At 54.0% G+C, this 21,803-nt stretch overlaps 1 protein-coding gene across 1 annotated transcript; it reads right to left on the reverse strand.

Annotated features, from left to right (window-relative positions):
* Positions 1–2,308: 2,308 nt before the first annotated feature.
* Positions 2,309–20,841, reverse strand: LOC144601630 (phosphatidylinositol 4,5-bisphosphate 3-kinase catalytic subunit gamma isoform-like). The gene is made up of 11 exons (XM_078413855.1): positions 20,750–20,841; positions 18,476–20,296; positions 18,019–18,084; positions 14,197–14,422; positions 13,410–13,504; positions 12,839–12,985; positions 11,945–12,035; positions 9,680–9,810; positions 8,972–9,083; positions 5,812–5,969; positions 2,309–2,697 (listed from the first exon to the last, which is right to left on the reverse strand). Exons 2-11 carry the CDS (start codon positions 20,285–20,287, stop codon positions 2,434–2,436), a joined length of 3,102 nt encoding a protein of 1,033 aa, XP_078269981.1. The 5' UTR covers positions 20,288–20,296; positions 20,750–20,841; the 3' UTR covers positions 2,309–2,433.
* Positions 20,842–21,803: the final 962 nt, after the last annotated feature.

Consider the following 21,803-nt stretch of genomic DNA (forward strand, 5'->3'; position numbering starts at 1 on the left):
GCAGATGCTGGTACAAACCAAAGGTATTTATTCACAAAATGCTGGAGTAACTCAGCAGGTTAGGCAGCATCTCAGGAGAGAAGGAATGGGTGACGTTTCGGGTCGAGACCCTTCTTCAGACAGAGAGAGGGGGATGCGTTCAAGATGATATAACACCATAGGAGACCGAGGAAATTCAGCGTCTCCGATGAAACGTACTGACTTCTACCGATGCACCGTAGAAAGCACACTGTTGAGTTGCATCATAGCTTAGTTTGGGAATAGCTCTGCCCAAAACCAAAATAAATCACAGCGTGTTATGGATGTAGCCCAGTCCATCACACAGACCAGACTCCCCACCATCGACTTCATCTACACTTCACGCTGCCTCGGGAAAGCAGCCAACATCATCAAGAGCCACTCACACCCCGGTCATTCCCTCTTCTCCCCGCTCCCGTCTGGCAGAGGGTGCAGAAGCTTGAAAGCGCGCCCCACCAGACCCATGAACAGCTTCTTCCCCTCTGTTATCAGCCTTCTGAACGGTCCTTCCATTAGCGAGGGTACTGCCAGATTCACCTCTACCCCATTGTGGACATTGGACTTTGACTCTGGAACTGATGCTTTACAATGCTGAGAACTATATTCCGAACTCTGTATCTACCTCTTTGCTCGACCTATTGTACTTGAGTTTGGCTTGATTGTATTTAAGTAAAGTATTATTTGTTTGGATTGCATGCAAAACAAAGCTTTTTACTGTGCCTCAGTACAGTTGACAATAATAAACTTAAACCATCGTTGTGTGCTGGATCTGGGAGGTGACCCCCAGTTTGCAAAGCCCAATGTCCACAATCTCTCCGATCTCTTCATCCCCTTGACCGTTCCAACCCTTGCCTTAGTTCCCAAAAGCAATCCCACTGGTTCAGCAGGTTCTAGATTCCAGCAGTCCTAGATCCCACCACCCCTCCCTCAGACAATTGCTGCCCATTGGATCATAGAGAAACTTATTGTGTTGGCACACTGGTGCAGTGGTAGAGCCGGGTTCAATCCTGACTACGAATGCAGTCTGCATGAAGTTTCTACATTCTCCCTGTGACTGAATGGGTTTCCCCTGGGTGCTCCGGTTTCCACAAACATCCCAAAAACATGCGGGTTTGTTGATTAATTGGACTCTTAACAACACCCCCTAGCGTGGATGAGAAAGTGGAATAAGATATAACTTAATGTAAACAGGTAATCAATGGTCAGCATGGACTCGGTGGGCCAAAGGGCCTGTTTTCATGCTGTGTCTAAATCTAAACTAAACTAATCTTCAACCATCGGTAAAACAAGCCCCCCACCGCGATTGAGAAGGTTGCTCAGGTACCTCTCTGGCAGAATCCTGTGCCCGCTACTCGCTCTCGATTCTCTGCCCGGTGGTTTGACTAACTCTTTGTGCTTCCACTCCCGTCTCCTCCCCCTCTCTCGTCATGACAACCGCACTGTCCTATCCTCAGATCAAAGTAATAATTAATAAAGATCAAGGAAGTGCTGGGAGTCGTTTGTTCACCATCAACGCACCATTGAGATTCAGAGGAACATGGGTAGTAGTGGGCTGGAGTAGATCTCACCACCCGTCAAACCTGTCCTACCGTTCAATACTATCACTTCCTTGATCATCTAAGCTCACTCCCCTGACCCCTACATTCAACCCCATTTGCCCCTCGATCTCTCAAGCCCTAAGAACTACATCCAACTTCCTGAATATAGAGTAATGGAGCTATACAGCACAAAAACAGTCTCTTCAGCCCACCTTATCCACGCCAACCAAGCTAGCATCTTTTGCTAGTCCCATTTGCTTGTATTTGGCTCATATCCCTCTAAACCATTTCCTATCCATACATCTGTCTAAAAGTCAGAATTGTATCCGCTTCCACGGATATTGACTAGTTGCATCAGGCAGTTCAGTAACTCAAACGACAAGGAATGAAGGAGACTACAGAGAATGGTGGACACTGCCCGGCCCATCACAGCTACTGACCTCCCCACCATCGAAGGGATCTACAGGAGGCGCTGCGTCAAAAAGGCAGCCAGCATCATCACAGACCCACACCACCCTGGCCACGCTCTCATCTCGCTGCTACCATCGGGAAGAAGGTACAGGAGCCTGAAAACCGTGACCTCCAGGTTCAAGAACAGCTTCTTCCCATCAACCATCAGGCTATTGAACGCTGTACAGAACTTTAGTTTGTCTTTGGTTGCACTCCAGACTGGTTTTGCACTATTGCTTCCCGGAGTTAGTTATTAATTTATTGTATTATTGATTGTTATATATTTATTTGCATGTTATTGTGTTTATGGGCCTGTTAAACCACAGCAAGTTACAAATGTTACAAGTTACAGTGCTGTCCCACACCAGTCAGTGCTGTCCCACATCGGTCAGTGCTGTCCCACACCGGTCAGTCTCTGCGGCTTGGGTCAGGCCTGCTTAATGCCCATCCACATGTGGATCCACCAGCTGGCCTGTACGGTCCAGCCCAGGCTCTCGCACTCACTGATGCAGCCGAGGAAGTGTTGTTGCGCGGCTGGGGTTTCACTGCCCACAGCCAGCGCCTCATGCAAGTATTCAACGTCCCGTGCACAGCTCAGCTCCGGGAGCCCTGTCCGCAGCATCAGCGAGAAGAGGGTGATGAGGAGCGAGGAGTGGGACCGCAGGCTCAGGTACGCCTGGACACAGGTGTCCTGTAGACCAGAGAACAGGGGAGACGGCGGCTGGATACACACTGACCGCTCCAGAGAGCCGATAGGAGGGGCGGTATGAGGGAGGGGCGGTACTGAGGGAGGGGCGGTACTGAGGGAGGGGCGGTACTGAGGGAGGGGCGGTACTGAGGGAGGGGCGGTACTGAGGGAGGGGCGGTACTGAGGGAGGGGCGGTATTGAGGCAGGGGCGGTACTGAGGGAGGGGCGGTACTGAGGGTGGGGCGGTACTGAGGTAGGGGCGGTACTGAGGGAGGGGCGGTACTGAGGCAGGGGCAGTACTGAGGGAGGGGCAGTACTGAGGGAGGGGCTGTACTGGGGGAGGGGTGAGGGAGGGGCATTACTGGGGGGCAGTACTGGGGGAGGGGCAGTACTGGGGGAGGGGCGGTACTGGGGGAGAGGCGTTACTGAGGGTGGGGCAGTACTGGGGGTGGGCGGTACTGGGGGAGGGGCGGTACTGAGGGAGGGGCCTTACTGGGGGAGGGGTGGTACTGGGGGGGGGTTGAGGGAGGGGCGGTACTGGGGGAGGGGCGGTATTGAGGCAGGGGCGGTACTGAGGGAGGGGCGGTACTGAGGGTGGGGCGGTACTGAGGTAGGGGCGGTACTGAGGGAGGGGCGGTACTGAGGCAGGGGCAGTACTGAGGGAGGGGCAGTACTGAGGGAGGGGCTGTACTGGGGGAGGGGTGAGGGAGGGGCATTACTGGGGGGCAGTACTGGGGGAGGGGCAGTACTGGGGGAGGGGCGGTACTGGGGGAGAGGCGTTACTGAGGGTGGGGCAGTACTGGGGGTGGGCGGTACTGGGGGAGGGGCGGTACTGAGGGAGGGGCCTTACTGGGGGAGGGGTGGTACTGGGGGGGGGTTGAGGGAGGGGCGGTACTGGGGGAGGGGCGGTACTGGGGGAGGGGCGGTACTGAGGGAGGGGCGGTACTGGGGGAGGGGCCTTACTGGAGGAGGGGCGGTACTGGGGGGGGGCTGAGGGAGGGGCGGTACTGGGGGAGGGGCGGTACTGAGAGGGGCGGTACTGAGGGAGGGGCGGTACTGGAGGAGGGGCGGTACTGAGGGAGGGGGCGGTACTGAGGGAGGGGTGTTACTGGGGGGGTGGTACTGGGGGAGGGGTGATGGAGGGGGCAGTACTGGGGGGGGGCGGTACTGGGGGGGGGCGGTACTGGGGGAGGGGGCAGTACTGGGGCAGGGGCGGTACTGAGGGAGGGGCGGTACTGGGGGAGGGGCGGCACTGGGGGAGGGGCGTTACTGAGGGAGGGGCAGTACTGGGGGTGGGCGGTACTGGGGGAGAGGCGGTACTGAGGGAGGGCGGTACTGGGGGGAGGGCTGAGGGAGGGGCGGTACTGGGGGAGGGGCGGTACTGAGGGAGGGACAGTACTGGGGGAGGGGCTGAGGGAGGGGCAGTACTGGGGGAGGGGCGGTACTGAGGGAGGGGCGGTGCTGGGGGAGGGGCGGTACTGGGGGAGGGGCGGTACTGGGGGAGGGGCGGTACTGGGGGGGGGGGCGGTACTGGGGGAGGGGCGGTACTGGGGGAGGGGCGGTACTGGGGGAGGGGCGGTACTGGGGGGGGGGGCTGAGGGAGGGGTGGTACTGGGGGAGGGACGGTACTGAGGGAGGGGCGTTACTGGGGGAGGGCTGAGGGAGGGGCGGTATTGAGGGAGGGGCGGTACTGGGGGAGGGACGGTACTGGGGAGGGTCGGTACTGAGGGAGGGGCGGTACTGGGGGAGGGGGCGTTACTGGGGGAGGGGCGGTACTGGGGGAGGGGCGGTACTGGGGGAGGGGCAGTACTGAGGGAGGGGCGGTACTGAGGGAACAGGTGTCATACTTTCCACGTGCAGCAGGCAGTGCAAAGAGAAAATTACTAAAGAGCTTACTGTATTACTCTGTTATAGTTATAGTTACAGAGAAGGTGCCGACTAGAAAAAGTACCAGGGCTACAATAAGCTAGGTTGGTTGATCGGGTCTAGCCTCACAGATGGTAGAACATTACAGCACACAATGTCTGTATCGTACATGATGCCAACTTAAACTGATGGAAACTTGATCCATATCTCTCCATTCCCTGCCCATCCATGTGCCCATCCATGTGCCCATCCATGTGCCCATCCATGTGCCCATCCATGTGCCCATCCATGTGCCCATCCATGTGCCCATCCATGTGCCCATCCATGTGCCCATCCATGTGCCCATCCATGTGCCTATCCAGAGCTTCTCAAACACCACTCTCATATCCGCTTCCACCACCACATCAGGCAGCACGTTCCAGGCACTCACTGGCCACAGGTCTTTATATTTTGCCCCTCTCAGCTTAAAGCATTGCCCACTAGCATTTGACATTTCTACCCTGGGAGAAGAGGTTCTGACTGCCGACCCTATCTATTCATCCCATGATTTTATATACTTCTATCAGTTCTTATGGAAGGATGGTTCAGTGGTCTGGTAACAGCGGGAGGAAAGCTGTTCCTGAGTCTGGTGGCATGCACGATCAAGCTTTTGTACCTTCTGCTCAATGGGAGAGGGGAGAAGAGGGAACGACCAGCGTGAGAGTGGTCTTTGATGATGTTGGCTGGTTTCCCGAGGCAGCGTGAAGTGTAGACGGAGTCGATGGTGGGGAGTCTGGTCTGTGTGACGGACTGGACTACATCTACAATTCTCTGCAATTTCTTGCGGTCTTGGCAGAGCTGTTCCCAAACCAAGCTGTGATGCATCCCAATACGATGCTTTCTACGGTACATCTATAGACATTGGTAAGAGTCATTGGAGATGTGCCGAACTTCCTTATGTAGAAAAAAGGAACTGCAAATGCTGGTTGGCACAAAAAGACATGAGAGTGCTGGAGTGATTCATCAGGTCAGGCAGCACCTCTGGAGAACATGGCTAGGTGATGTTTTGGATCGGGACCCTTCTTCAGACTGATTATAGTGGGAGAAAGCTGGGAGAGAGAGGCAGGACAGAGCATGGCAGGCAATGGGTGGACACAGGCGAGGGGGGTTTGATAGGCAAATGGTTGGGATGTTTTATACGGTGGATTGTCGAGGAGATGGGGACTGGAGAGGCGGGCTCTCTATGGGACTCCCATCACCACCCACACTCACCTTGAAGCGCTGGAAGTAGATGCTGGGCCTTCTGTTCAGCCGTCCCATCACAAAGAGCATGTCTGGGGTTAGAACAAAGGGCACCCGCTCCCGCCTCACGCCCAGGAACTGCTTCCTGTTGCCCAGGATGTGGCCAAAGTCAACGTGGAATAGGTTCCCTGTGGAGAGAGGAAGGGTGACCAAACACGTACTCCTGCCTTTGTGTCCCCACCCGGATATCGATCAGCATGTCACGGTTGGAGTCAGAGTCATTCAGTAGGGAAACATTGATGTGGATAGATAAACACAAAGTGCTGAAGTCACTCTGCAGATCTGGCAGCCTCTCTGGATCCCTTCTACTTTCAGTCTGAAGAGTTCCAACCCAAAATGTCACCTCTTCTTTCTCTACAGAGATGCCGCTCGATCCGCTGAGTTACTCCAGCAATTTGTGACTATCATTCCAAATATCATTCCAACCTCCCATAATGACTGCAGCTCCCAAGCTCTGGAAGTGCACAGCCATAGATCCAACAGGGGGGAAAGAAGGGATATGGACCATGTGCATTAAATTGGCATCGTTAGCACAGGCATCATGGGCCGAAGGGCATGTCCCTCCGCTGTGCTTTGTTCAAAATCAAACGCAACTTTATCAAACTTTTGCTCACTTTCTTATCTCCTTCTGTGGCACTACATCAATTTTTTTTTAACTTATCCTACCACAGAATGCCTTGGGATGCTTTACAATACAGTTACACAGAGGTGATGGAATGTAGCAACAAGGAACTGCAGATGCTGGTTTAGACAATAAGACACAAAGCGCTGGAGTAACTCAACGGGTCAGGCAGCATCTCTGGAGAATATTGATAGGAGATGTTTTGGGTGGAGACCCTTCTTCACACACACACATGAGAATCTATGCTATTAGCTGATATAGTCAATTAGAGATATTGTATTTTGTTGTAGTTGAGATGGTTTCTTTTGTTGTTTTAGCTAATATAAAATGAATGCTTATTTTCAGTGGAAAGCAGTAAGATGGATGCTTGTGGCAGAAATGTTATCCTTGGGAACAGAATGTGTTTGTCCCTTTATGAATGATAAGGAGTATACAGAAGAGTAGGGGCTCTTGTCCTCTCCCACTACTCTGTCTGACTGTGTGAGTGCTGTGTATTGAAACAGTAAAGCAAGGTCATGCAGCTGCGAGATTGCTCGTCTATAGAGATAAAGAAAGTTTCTTTCTTAATAACAACTCCTTATATGGGTGCGCGTGAAAGTAGGAAAAGTTTTGAATCCACTCTAGGTAAATTGATGCGTTTCCCCGAAAGCATGTGACTTATATTAATGGTTTGGTTTCTGAGCATGTGACCTGTATTAATGATTTTGTTTTCTCTGTAACCATGGGAATTGTATTAGATTTGTAATTGGTCCTTAATTGTATCTGTTACGCCCCTTTTTCCTTTCTGTGTAAAAAAGTGAACAACCGTGGAAAAGTTGTTCTTCCCCTCCCCTGAGTTGAGATCTTTTCAGACACTAGTGTTGTGTCTGGAGATCCTAGACACATGAAGAACCTCATGGTGGAATAAATCTGATGCGCTCATCCAGTATTACGTGTGATTATTCAGACTGAAGGTAAAGAACTTGATTTATCACACACACACACAGACCAAAGAAGGGTCCTGACGTGAAACGTCACCTATCCATGTTCTCTAGAGATGCTGCCTGACCCAGCATCTGGAGTTCCTTAGTACTACTGATGTCCATAGATAATCGGTAGAACGATTCCAACCTGAAATGCCGCCTATCCACGTTCTCCACAGATGCTGTCTGACCCGCTGAGTTACTCCAGCACTCAGTCTTTTTTTGATGTTGACAGCTGGTAAGTTGGGCAGGTGCAGCGGCAGATGCAATTTAATCCTGACAAGCCATCGAGCCACACAGCACGGAAACAGGCCCTTCGGCCCAACCAGTCCATGTCGACCCCATCTATGCTATTCCCATTTGCCCACATTTGGCCCATATCCCTCTAAACGCTTCCTATCCATGTACCTGTATGAAGACCCAAAGAACCGCAGATACTGGAATCTTGAGCAAAACACAAAGTGCTGGAGGAACTCTGCGGGTCAGCCACCATCTCTGGAGGGAATGGACAAATGACGTTTCGGGTCGGGTCCCGTCAACAGTTTGAAGAATGGTCCCAACCCGAAACATTGTCCGTCCATTTCCCTGCACAAATACTGCCTTACCCGCCGAGTTCCTCCAGCACTTTCTGTTTTGTTTAAAAAAATCATGGACTCCTACTTGTCCATCCCCACCCAAATATCTTGCAGGATGTCAAGCTTTAGTGTCAAACAGCATGGCAACATTCCCCTCAGCCCAACCCATCTGTGCCAACTAAGATGCCCTATCCAAGACTCGTTTTCACACATTTGGCTCAAATCCATCTAAACCTTTCCTATCCATGTACTTCTTCACAAAATGTCTTTTAAAGACACAGCATGGTGGCGCGGTACTAGTGTCTTGCAGCACCAGAGGCCTGGGTTCGATCCTGACTAAGAGGATTATGGAGTTTGTACGTTCTCCCCATGATGTGTGAGTGTTCTCCAAGTGCTCTGGTTTCCTTCCACATTCCAAAGATGTTATTCATGACTTTGGTAAAGATTGTAAATTGTCCCTAGTGTGTAGGATAGTGTCAGCGTGTAGGGCGATCGATGGTCGGCACGGACTCAGTGGGCTGAAGGGCTTGTTTCTGCACTGTATCTCGAAACTAACCTAAGCTTAAATGCTGTTATAATACCTATCTCATCTGCCTCTTCTGACAACTCGTTCCATATATTCAACACCCCCTGAGTGAAAAACTTGCCCCGCAGGTCACAAATTCTATTAAATCAGGCCTATTAAATCTTTGCCCTCTTGCCTTATATCTATGTTCCCTGATTCTTGATTCCCCTACCCTGGGTAAAGGATTCTACGCATTCACCCTATCTATTTCCCCTCGTGATTTCATTACATCTATAAGATCACCCCTCATCCTCCTGTGCTCCAAGGAATAGAGTCGTAGCCTGCCCAACGTCTCTCTGTAGCTCAGGTCCTCGAGTCCTGGCAATTTCTGCGCTCTTTCCACCTTGACCCTCAACATCAGCCTCGGGTGTTTAGGAGATAAGGGTGCGTAGGTGAGGGGTCACACCTCGCTCTGTGATCATGATGTTGTCGTTGTGTCGATCTCCGATGCCCAGGACGTATGTTGCGACGCAGTATCCAGCACAGGAGGTGACGAAGGTCTCCATCGCTTGCTGATACTGTAGGTGGAGATGGATGGTCAGTGAGACACAGCAGAAAAGACACACGACACACCAGCTCCTACCCTGGGCTTCCTCCGGGGGGGGGTACTGAGGGGGGGATGGGGGAGGTACTGGGGGATGGGGGAGGTACTGAGGGGAGGGGTGCTGAGGGGGGGCAGTACTGAGGTGGTGCGGTACTAAGGGGGGGGCAGTACTGAGGGTGGGCGGTACTGAGGGGGGGATGGGGGAGGTACTAAGGGGGGGCAGTACTGAGAGGGGCATGGTGAGGAGGGGCAGTGGGGGAGGGGTGCTGAGGGGGTGGGCAGTGCTGAGGGGGTGGGTGGGACTGAGGGGGAGCGGTGCTGAAGGGGGATGAGGGCGGTACTGAGGGGGGGCAGTACTGAGAGGGGCATGGTGAGGAGGGGCAGTGGGGGAGGGGTGCTGAGGGGGTGGGCAGTGCTGAGGGGGTGGGTGGGACTGAGGGGGAGCGGTGCTGAAGGGGGATGAGGGCGGTACTGAGGGGGGGCAGTACTGAGAGGGGCATGGTGAGGAGGGGCAGTGGGGGAGGGGTGCTGAGGGGGGGGGGGGGCGTACTGAGGGAACGCAGGACTCACCGCTTCCTCCACCTGCAGCTTAGACCGCAGCCAATCGTGCAGTGCGTCATTCTTGAATGCACCACTGTTGCCGCCCTTCAGCCGCTGCACAGCTGCAATGGTCATTGCATCTCCCACCGCCTCGATCATCCCTGCATAGCACAGTCAGGGCAAGTTTATTGTTGCATGCATGGGTGCAGTGAGGTACAGGTGCAGTGAAAATCCTGCTTACTGCAGTATCACCAGCACATAGACTCAGACACACACAGAAACATCAATTACTTGTAAATCTCCAAGTCAGTGAAAAAGAAAAGTCTGTGCAAAAGACAAGACATTGGAGCAAAACACAATTGGAGAACAAGGTCACGGTAGTGCAAGAGGTTGTGCAAGGATTAGGATGAGGTGCAGGTTGGTTCAAGAAAAATAAATAAAATGAATAACATCAAACATAGAACAGTCCAGCACAGGAACAGGCCCTTCAGCCCATAATGTCCGTGACCACATGATACCATTAAACTAATCTCCTCTGTCTGTACGTGATCCATATCCCTTCATTCCCTGCATACACATGTGCCTATCTTGAAGCCTCTTAAACACCACTATAGTATCTGCCTCCACCACCACCCCTGGCAGCACGTTCCAGGCACCCACCACCCTCTGTGTAAAATAACCAGCCCCGTACATCTCCTTTAAACGTTGGCCCTCTCACCTTAAATCTATGCCCTACAGTATTTGACATTTTTACCCAGCAGGAATAAGTTCTGATTGTCTACCCTATCTATGCCTCTCAGAATTTTATAAACCAATCAGATATCCCCTCTGCCCCCGATACTCCGGAGAAAACAATCCATGTTTGTCCAACCTCTCTTTGTAGCTAATACCTTCTAATCCAGACAGCATTCTGGTAAACCTCCTCTGCACTCTCTCCAAAGCCTCCACACCCTTCCTTCTGCTTGACCGAACAGAACGCCACCCAATACTCCAAATGTGGTCTAACTAGAGTTTCATTCATGCTCATTCATTCTAAATATAAAACTACAACATGACTCCTGAATAATTATAACTGATGAAGTTTCTGATAACAGGCTTGACTAAGTTTGGTGTGTTCAGGGAACATTGTTTGATTAAGGACTTGTAACGCAATAGAGTTTTAGTTAGGACAACACTTGGAGCACTGTGTGCAAATCTGGTCGTCCAGCTACAGGAAAGATGTCATTAACATGTAAAGGGTGCAGAAAGAGATTCACCAGGATGTTACCTGGGCGTGTGGGCTTGAGTTACAGGGAGAGGTTGGATGGGCTGGGACTTTGTTCTCTGGAGCGTAGGAGGCTGAGGGGTGACCTTATCGAGGTGCACAAGATCATGAGGGGCACGGATAACGGGAACGCTCACAGTCTGCATCCCCAGGGTAGAGGGTTCTAAAACTAGAGGGCACGGGATTAAGGCGAGAGGGGAGAGATTTATGAGGGACCTCAGGGGCAACTTTTTCAACGATAGTCTGTGTCTGGATCGAGCTGTCAGAAGAAGCTATAGATGCAGATACAATTATGTCTTTTAAAGGACATTTGGACAGTTATATGGATTGGAAGGGTTTAGAGGGATATGGGCCAAATACAGGCAAATGGGACTGGCCTAGTGTGGTAACTTGGCATGGACAAGGTGGGCTCTATGATTAATTCAGAGACAAAGAGAGAATGAGAGAGAGGGGTAAAGATGGATAGACAGACAGAGATACAGAGAGAGAGAGACAGACTGCAGAGAGCGGAAACGATAGGGAGGGAGGAAATAGAAATAAAGAGTGACAGAAAGGGAGAGAGTGCGGGAGAGAGAGAGAAAAAAAATCAGTACAGGACTAGGCCATTCAGCCCTTCAAGCCAACAGTGCCATTCAAAATGATCATGGCTAATCATCCAAAATCAATACCCCATTCCAGCTTTCTCCCCATATCCCTTGATTCCGTTAGCCCTAAGAGTTAAATCGAATTCTCTCTTGAAAACATCAAGTGAATTGGCCTTCGCTGCCTTCTGTGGCAGAGAATTCCACGGATTCACAACACTCTGGGTGGAAATGTTTTTCCTCATCTCAGTCCTAAATGGCCTACCCATTATTCTTAAACTGTGACCCCTGGTTCTGGACTCCCCCAACATCGGGAATATTTTTCCTGCATCTCGTCTGTCCAATCCCTTAAGAATTCTATATGTTTCTGACAGACAGAGAGAGAGACAGGGGGAGAGAGGGGCAGGGAGAGAGAGACACAGAGAGAGGACGTGTGTGGGGAGAGTTTACCCATGTTGTATCCGGTAGCAATGCACCCGTAGGGGGTGAGGTTCAGATCGAGTGAGTTCTCCTGCCAGATGGAATCCATTATTACCAGAGTCTGTGGGACAGGCAGAGAGGAAGGGGGTGTGAAACAGGTGGACAGGCAGAGGTACAGGCGGAGGGGAGGAGTGGTACAGGCGGAGGGGTGGAGTGGTACAGGCGGAGGGGAGGAGTGGTACAGGCGGAGGGGTGGAGTGCTACAGGCGGAGGGGAGGAGTGGTACAGGCGGAGGGGAGGAGTGGTACAGGCGGAGGGAAGGAGTGGTACAGGCGGAGGGGAGGAGTGGTACAGGCCGAGGGGAGGAGTGGTACAGGCGGAGGGGAGGAATGGTACAGGCGAAGGGGGAGGAGTGGTACAGGCGGAGGGGAGGAGTGGTACAGGCGGAGGGGAGGAGTGGTACAGGCGGAGGGGAGGAGTGGTACAGGCGGAGGGAAGGAGTGGTACAGGCGGAGGGGGAGGAGTGGTACAGGCGGAGGGGAGGAGTGGTACAGGTGGAGGGGAGGAGTGGTACAGGCGGAGGGAAGGAGTGGTACAGGCGGAGGGGGAGGAGTGGTACAGGCGGAGGGGAGGAGTGGTACAGGCGGAGGGGAGGAATGGTACAGGTGGAGGGGAGGAATGGTACAGGCGGAGGGGAGGAGTGGTACAGGCGGAGGGGAGGAATGGTACAGGCGGAGGGGGAGGAGTGGTACAGGCGGAGGGGAGGGCTGGTATAGGTGGAGAGGGCTGGTACAGGTGGAGGGGAGGAGTGGTACAGGCGGAGGGGAGGAGTGGTACAGGCGGAGGGGGAGGAGTGGTACAGGCGGAGGGGAGGAATGGTACAGGTGGAGGGCTAGTATAGGTGGAGGGGAGGAGCGGTCTCACCTGGAGGACCAGCATGTCCTGTCGCAGGTCATCGCCCTGCTTGAAGATGATGCAGATTGGCCGACCGTCGGGGTCACTGGGGTCAGCGGGGGTGAACTCCAACCAGAGCGGCTTCTTCTTGGAGGCCAGAACCCTGCAGCGCTCCACCTACCGGGGCAGGGTCAGGAACACGTGCTCCCACACTACACATCACCCCACCCAGCGGCGCTCCCCCAGTACCGCCCCCCCCACAGTGCGGCGCTCCCTCAGTACCGCCCCCCCCACAGTGCGGCGCTCCCTCAGTACCGCCCCTCCCACAGTGCGGCGCTCCCTCAGTATCATCACTCCCTCAGTACCGCCCCTCCCCCAGTACCGCCCCTCCCCCAGTACCGCCCCTCCCCTCAGAACCGCCCCTCCCCTCAGAACCGCCCCTCCCCCAGTACCGCCCCTCCCTCAGTACCGCCCCTCCCTCAGTACCATCACTCCCTCAGTACCATCACTCCCTCAGTACCATCACTCCCTCAGTACCATCACTCCCTCAGTACCGCCCCTCCCACAGTGCGGCGCTCCCTCAGTGCCGCCCTTCTCTCACCAGGATGCGCCCCACCCTGAGGCTGGGGTTGTACGGCGCCACGACGTTCTGGGGAAGATCCGCCTGTTGCAATAGTCCGTGCAGCAAGGCTGCGGCTGCAACGAGATGCATGTGTCAATGCCCCGCAGAGGAGCAGAGTTTTGCCTCCCCTCCCCTTGCCTCCCCGCACATCCACTCCCCTCCTCCAATCCCCTGACTGTCTCTCTATTCCCTTCCCCACTGCTCCTCTCTCACCTCCCCTATTATATATTTACCGCCGTGTATGTACTTTTCCTGGCAGCTTTTAACTGCAGCAAGTAAGGATCTAGTAACAAGCACCTACAGATGCTGGTTTACACAAAGGTATCAGGCATCTGGGGAGAAAAGGGATGGGTGATATTTCAGGTCTGGATCCTTCATGGGACTGAGGAAATTTGAAAATGGGTCCCGACCCGAAATGTCTTCCATCATTTTTCTCCAGAGATGCTGCCTGACCTGCTGAGTTACTCCAGCACTTTGTGTCTATCCCTCTAAACCTTTCCTATCCGTGTACCTGTCCAAGTGTCTTTTAAACGTTGTACATTGTGGGCGCCTATATCTCTCCCTCTGGCAATTCCTTCATTCTCCACTTCCCCCTCCTGCACTCTCACCATCTCTCACCCCCAGCGATCACTTCCCCTCTCGCCTCCTCTTCCACTCCCCTGAACCATCTGCCAGTCCCACCTACATCTCATCCCACCTCCTCCCCACAGACCCGGGAGGGGGGGGGCCAGTGTTGGCCATTCCCAGCAGGCAGGGGTGGACTGACCGTTGGAAGGGACATCTCCTTTCTCAGCGATGGCCGCCTTGAGGCTGGTGGCCACCTGTCCGAGGGAGCTGACCAGATGGACCTGCCGCTGGAAGTCCTGCAGAAGGGTTTGGCCGCATGCCAGCAGGTACGCTTCCAGGGTGACCGCGTAACGGTCCGAGAATGGGGGCGATCCCGTCACCTCACCGCGGCAGTACCAGAAGAAGAAATGTCCGATCCTCTTGCTCTGGGGAAAGAGGGAGAGCAGCGGAGTTAGACGGAGAGATTCCAAGGGGACGCATTCAGAGACTGACATTGAGTGCTGCTGGAAGGCCATCAACTCGGTGAAAGACGCTCTTTGGTCTGTCCGATCTTTGTTGACCTCCCAGCGGAGCGAGCTGTCCTTTGGGGAATGTTGCCGACTGGCCCACTCCAGACTGCAGGAGTATGTGCTGAGGGACGCACTGAAGCTTGGTGCAGCCAACGCCAAGGCCCTGTGGGGGAGGACCAGAGTCTAGGGTACTTCCGCTGCTGGACATTGGGGGGCAGGGTGTGGTGGAGAGAGACGCCCCTCCAAATAAGGGATTCTGTGTAAATTTCAGTGTAAATTTGGAAATGAATATTCGCATTGAATGTGTAACCTCCGGAAATGCCGGATGTGGTTTTTGAAAAGAAGATGCTTTGTAAATATTTATTACTTGAATAAAGTAAAATAAATTGCCACGGTCAGGCACACCGAGGTCACGCACTGCGGTGTTCTTCTCTGACCACTGCCTCCTTCAGGCTTCCTGTCACCTACAGGAGGACCGGAAGGCAGGCAGAGGGACGTGGAAGTTAAATGTGAAGCTGTTGACCCCAGAGACCATTGAGGAGCTGAAGAGGGACCACGCATGTTGGAGAACTGTGAGGCCCTTCTTTGACTCCCCGACACACTGGTGGGAAGCAACCAAGGAGAACATCAAGAAGTTCTTCATATTTCAAGGGGTTCAGAGAGCAAGACAGAGTCAGAGGGAATTGTGTCAACTCCAGACAGATTTGCAGCAACTGCTTCTTCTGCAGTCGAGAGGGGTGGATGTGAGGGAGGAACTTAGAGAGTTGAAGGGCCGGCAAGCTCGGCTCTTTACCTCCGAATCCTCCAAGATCATCTTCCGATCCAGGGTGGAGCAGGATGAGACGTGCTCACGCTTCTTCTTCCACAAGATTCACAGGGGGAGCTCTGTGATCTGGAGCTGCTGAGAGATACCATTGCCTACATGCAGGACAGACGGGTGGATGCCTGCCTGTCAGCTTGGACCAGGAGAAGGCCTTCGACAGGATATCGCACACGTACATGATGACTTTGGGGAGGGAATCAGGAACTGGATCCAACTGTCTACGATATCTGTAGTGCAGTCCAAATCAATGGGTGGGAATCAGACAGCTTCCCCGTCAGGTCTGGAGTCAGGCAGGGTTGCCCTCTCTCCCCTGTCTTGTTCGCCTGTTGTATTGAACCTTTTGCCGAATCCATCAGGAAGGACCCGAGCATAAGAGGAGTGACTTTGCCAGGCAGTGGGGGCACTCAGGTCAAAACCTCCCTGTACATGGACGATGTCGCCATCTTCTGCTCGGATCCAGGGTCGCTCCGCAGATTGATGAGCGTCTGCGACCAGTTTGAGTCGGCCAAGGGAGCCAGGGTGAACCGCTGGAAGAGCGAGGCCAGGGTGGAGAAGAAACTGGAGCTGTGGAAGCAGCCCTCCCTCTCTATAACGGGGAAAAATCTGGTCATCAGGTGTGAGGTGCTCTCGGGGCTGCTGTACTTGGCGCAATTGTGGCCCGTCCCTCCCTCCTATGCCACAGGGATCACCCGAGCCGTCTTCCAGTTCATCTGGGGGTCGAGGATGGACCGGGTGTGATGGGCCACAATGCACAATTCGGCAGATAACGGGGGTAAATGCGTGCCCAATGTCGCCCTCACCCTGATGGCCACCTTCGTGTGTGGTTGTATCAGGCGGAGCGTAGAGCCAAGGCACGTAGGCACTACCTGCTGAGGTTCTACCTGTCCCTGGTGTTGCGAAGGATGGGCCTGGTGCAGATGCCACGCAGTCGGCTGAACATTGCTGCACCATCTGTTGTTCGTGGAAATGTTCTTCCCGACCAACATTTTTGACCACAAGTCCATCGGGCAGTGGTCAGCACGGAACGTCCTACAGGCACTGCAGGGGAATGACTCCATGGATCCTGTGGCGTGGTTCCCAGAGCAGACTGCCCAGCTTGTCTGGCAAAATGTCTCATCGCCAGAACTCACCAACAAGCACCAAGACCTAGCTTGGCTGGCGGTGAAGGGAGCCCTCCCAGTCCTGCATCGTCGGAACCTCACTACCAGTGCACACTGATCTCGGGACAGCTGCTATGGAGAGAAGGTTACCCACCTCTTCACAGAGTGTGGATTTGCAAAGTGAGTCAGGAGAGGTTTGCAATGGTCCCTGTCACGATTTATTCCAAACAGCTCCGTCACAGAGGACTCTGTGATTTACGGACTGTTCCCAGGGATGCATTCAGAGACTGACGTCGAGTGCTGCTGGAAGGTCATCAACTCGGTGAAAGGCGCTCTTTGGTCTGCCCGAGCTTTGTTGACTGTCCGTGTGGGAATGTTGCCGACTGGCCCACTCCAGACTGCAGGAGTACGTGCTGAGGGAGGCACTGAAGCTCGGTGCAGCTTACGCCAAGGCTCTGTGGGGGGAGGACCACAGTCCAGGGTCCTCCCGCTACTGGACATTGGGGGCAGGGTGTGGTGGAGAGAGACGCCCCTCCAAATAAGGGAAGGGATTCCACGCCAGTGGGCCACATGAGTGGCAAGGGTGTGGGGTAAAATTGTGTAATTTGTGTAAACAGTATTGAATGTATGCATAGCTTCCGAGAATGTTGGATGGACTTTTGTAAGGATCATGTATTGTATATATTTATTTCCCGAATAAAGTCCATTTTGAAATTTTTTAAGAATTAAAAAAAAAAATCTCTCTCCACCTGCCCACACCATCCACGTTTCCTCAGGAGGGAGGGCTGCACTGAGGGAGGGGTGGTACTGAGGGAGGGGTGGTACTGAGGGAGGGGTGGTATTGAGGGAGGGGCGGTACTGAGGGAGGGGCGTTATTTTTAAAATTATTTTATTTAAATTTTAACAAAACAAATACATGTATGAACTCATAGTACGCGATGGTACCTACATTATAAATCCGATTATACATTTAAATTCGATTATACCTGTATTGTTCTGTTTTATCTCCCCACCCACAACCCCCCTCCCCCCACACCCCAGTTAGAAAAAAGAGGAAAAAGGAGAAGAAGAAAGATAAAGAAATAAAAATTTAAAAAAAGGAAAGAAAGAAAGAAAGAAGAAAGAAGGGAACCTGGAGACAAGAAGGAAACACTTCCGGCTCATTTCTTATTAAATTCTTTTTAGGGGTATCAAAACAATCCTGAAATTAAATATTTCCAATTCTTAATCCTAGTTTTAAAGTGAATGGGTTCCAAAGTTTCAAAAAGAAATCATATTTATCTCTCAGATTATAAGTATTATAAGAGGGGCGTTATTGATGGAGGGGCGGTACTGGGGGAGGGGCGGTACTGGGGGAGGGGCGGTATTGAGGGAGGGGCGATACTGAGGAAGGGGCGGTATTGAGGGAGGGGCGGTACTGGGGGAGGGGTGGTACTGGGGAGGGGCGGTACTTAGGGAGGGGCGGTATTGAGGGAGGGGCGGTACTGGGGGAGGGGTGGTACTGGGGGAGGGGCGGTACTGAGGGAGGGGCGGTATAGAGGGGGGGATAGTACGGAGATACCCCCACTCTGCCTGTAGCCGACACTCACTGTCACCGCGCGACCAATCAGGAACCTGGCCAGACTGCTGTCGTGGTATGGCTCGAACTTCAGTACCTGGGGAACAGATAGACAAACCTCAGAAGCCATTCAGCCTGTGGTTTCACTGCCAGTCCACCAGCCCCACCATCCCTTCCACATGGTCGCCAGCCTGGATCAGGCGATGGTGATTCTGGCCGACTGGTCCATTGCCTTGGTCCATTGCTGGGGTTGGGGTGAAGAATCTGAACAGGCTAAGGATGTATGGAGGGGAAGAGGCAAAAGTGTGCAGGAGAGAGAGTGAGGGTGGGGGCAGTGAGTGGAGGGTAATAGAAGACAAGGGAGGGGTGGAGGAGGGGAGAGAATGGGGAGGAAGGAGGGGGTGGGAGGTTGAGAGTGGGCATGGAGGGTGAGACCACATCACACCTGGAGCATCTGAAGGAGAAATCTCAGAAGTTTCAGATCTCACCTGGACTAGCTGGAGGAGATATCTCAGGAGATGGTCATTGTCCAAGCCCTCCAACCGCCTCACCGCCAACGTGCGGACTTCATGGTCGGCAACGTCTGCCCCGAGTAGTTCCAGGGCCACCGCCAGGTCCAGCTGTTGGGGCTGCCAGCGGTCGAAGAGCCAGTGAACTTCCTGTACCACCTTATGGTCCCCCCACCGCACTGTGGCCAAGAAAATGGGCAGCGAGCGGCTGTAGAGCCCGCACTCTTCCCCAAAACGCTCCAGCAGGTCCCTCTTCTCGCCGTGGGATGTCTGCCCGAAGTCTGATGGTTCCGACCCCTTGTCCGGCCATCCGGGCAAGGCCACCGGTCGATGGTAGGTGTCCAGCAAGATGCAGATGGCGGCTGAGGTCGTGAGATCGGGGTTGGTTTGGGAGCTCAGCAGGTCCACTCCTTGGTTGTCCCTGGATCCTGGCCACATGTGCAACACGTACTCACCCTGCCTCAGGAGCGAGCGGTGGTCTATCAGGAGCAGACTGACTGAGTGTAGATGTCCAGCTTTGCCCTGCCCAGGGTCCCCTTCTCTTGGACTCTGCCTGGGGTCCCGAGACAGGAGGGTCTGGTCGTCTAACCCGTAGACTGCCAGCCTCAGCCGTGAACCCCGGGGCAGGTTCTCCACCCGGATGTCCAAGCTAAGCCAGACGTTCCACATCATCTCCTGGGCCAGGGGTCGTGGGGGCGAGGCGACGGAGGACAGGACCCTGGCCCCATGGAGCACGACGGCCTCCACATAGACTGCCGGTGGCCCATCGCTGGGTGGGGCGGGGAGGTCCAAGCCCAGGAGCTTCACCCGGAAGGGGTGGTGGCAGTCCCAGAGTGAGATGACAAGGGGTTCCTCCCCATCCAGCTCCTGGTGTCCAGTGGTCAGCCCCGTGGCCTCATCCACCAGTGGCCACTCCCCACTGTCCACCCCCTCCTCCTCTGGGCACGGGGCATCCACCAATGCCAGGTGGACCTCCTCCTTGTTCTTCAGACAGTGCCGGACCCAGGAGAAGTCCACCAGCGGCCAGCAGCCGGTGAGGTAGTCCTGGCGCCCGCGGACCTTCAGGACCAGGTTGGGGGCGACCTCTGTCAGCGTCGTCTCACGGTAGGCCTGCACAACCTCGCCCGGAGTGTAGCGAAGGTCCACCTTCATCTTCTGGCTGGTGCCAGCGTGGTGGATGGTCACCACCATCTCCCTGTTGACCTTGGGCAGGAGACCTTGAGGGAGAGGGCTGGACACCAGGCAGGGCTCCATGGCGTATGCCCTCCTGTCCCGCCCTTGGACATCCGCTTGCCTGACCATCGCAAACATCCTGCGGGCCCAATTCAGCTCACTCAGCTGGCTGGTCACTCTAGACCGGACATCCAGACCCACGAGGTTGGTCAGCCCATTCCAAAAGTCTTGGCCGGACCTGGTCTCCTTGGGTTGGGGCTCCAGGTAGATCTGACCCTTCTTGAGGCCCAGGCTCTTCCAATATCTCACGGCGCCCAGCGTGGCCAGGGTCTGCTGGTCCTCCAACATCTCGTACCAGGTGGGACCCTTCCTGTACAGCAGCCGGAAGTGTTGAGGGGAGTTCAGCTGATAGATGCTGGGCGTGGCACTGTGCTCAGTGGCCTGGCTCCAGGCCAACAGGCGGAGGGTCCACACTGTGGAGTGTTTGGGCATCTCCAGGTCAAGCAACTCGCTCCGGCCGTCGGAGGGGCAGGAGGTGGGCAGCACGCAGGTGAGGAGCAGAGTGCCGCGGGCGGTTAAAGGGCCGGCGGCGTGGACCTCACCCGTCTCCTGCTCCATAGCCAGCACCTGTGAGGGGAGGGAAGATATGCCAGCGGTCAACGCAGCTCTCTGCCCAACAACGTCCCATCACACACTCCCCGAGTCAGGTGCAGAGTGAAGCTCCCTCTACATCCCTTCATGCACCCCCGGGGTCAGACACAGTGACGCGGTCCATATCCCACTATTCCTTGCCTATTTATGTGCTGCCTACATGCATCTGAAATGTTCCTATAGTATTTTGCCATGTATATATTTCAGCCAGCTCTGCCCTCAGCCTCCGATGCTCCAGAGAAAACAATCCAAGTATGTCCATCCTCTCCGTGCAGCTAATACCCTCTAATCCAGGCATCATTCTGGTAAACCTCCTTTGCACTCCCTCCAAAGCCTCTACAACCTCCTGGTCATAGGACGACCAGAACTGCACACAATACTCCAACTGAGGCACAGTACTCCCAAACGGACACAATACCCCAGAATTACCTGATGAGGCTTCAGCTGAATGAATCGGGTTGCAGCACGGTCTCCTGGAGGTGATGTCTACCCTACTTTGCAGATGTCTCTGGTGTCTCGTGGGCTGGCGATGAGCAGGCAAGTGTGACAGATAGAGTAGGAAAAAATCTGCAGATGCTGGTTTAAATCGAAGGTAAACACAAAAAGCAGGAGTAACTCAGCGGGTCAGGCAGCATCTCGGGATAGAAGGAATGGGCGACGTTTCGGGTCAAGACCCTTCTTCAGACTGTGACAGATGGAGATGGGTGTCAGCTGCTGAAACGGTCTTTATGCTGAATGGTAATCTGTGCTGAGAGGTGGAGAGAGTTCTCCGCACTTCCTCATTCCTGATGATCGAGCTACCTGTTCCACCACCTTAGTAGCACAGTGCAGGGCTCTGACCTGCTGTAATGAGATCACAACACATACAACCAGACTCAGCAACACCTTCTTCCCCACTAGAGGGCAACACATTGGTGCAGCGGTAGAGTTGTTACCTTACAGCGCCAGAGACCCAGTTTGTGATCCTGACTACGAGTATTGTTTGGATGGAGTTTGCACATTCTCCCTGTGACTGCGTGGGTTCTCTCCGGGTGCTCTGGTTTCCTCCCAAAAACGGACAGGTTTGTAGGTTAATTGGCTTCAGTAAAATTATAAAATGTATGAAACAATACAACTTTATTGATCCCAGGAAATTGGTCTGCCAACAGTCATAAAACACAACAAGATACATGAGACATGGAATTAAAGTGGTGAGTGGAAAGTCCAGGAGTGGGGAGGTGCAAAGATTTTGGGGGGGGGGAGAGGGGGAAGGGTAGTCAGTCTACCCTACGACAGAAGGGGGAGGAATTGTAGTGTTTGATAGCCACAGGGAAAAATGATCTCCTTTGGTGTTCTGTGCAGCACCTTGGTGGAACCAGTCCACCAAGTGAAGGTGCTCCTCAGATTGACCAGTGTGCAATGGGGGGGAGGGGGGGGGGGGAGCTGTGTTGTCCAAGATGCTCTGCAGTTTGAGGAGCATCCTCCCCTCCAAGACCACCTCCAG

The sequence above is a fragment of the Rhinoraja longicauda genome, chromosome 17 (assembly GCF_053455715.1).
Source record: "Rhinoraja longicauda isolate Sanriku21f chromosome 17, sRhiLon1.1, whole genome shotgun sequence".
Taxonomy (NCBI): domain Eukaryota; kingdom Metazoa; phylum Chordata; class Chondrichthyes; order Rajiformes; family Arhynchobatidae; genus Rhinoraja; species Rhinoraja longicauda.

Coding starts and splice junctions, on each gene's coding strand:
- LOC144601630 (XM_078413855.1), bottom strand. CDS start 20,287: ATGGAGCAGGAGACGGGTGAGGTCCACGCCGCCGGCCCTTTAACCGCC. Junction 18,085..18,475: donor ATCTCCTCCAGCTAGTCCAG/GTGAGATCTGAA, acceptor TCTGTTCCCCAG/GTACTGAAGTTCGAGCCATA. Junction 13,505..14,196: donor AGGAGATGTCCCTTCCAACG/GTCAGTCCACCC, acceptor ATCTCGTTGCAG/CCGCAGCCTTGCTGCACGGA.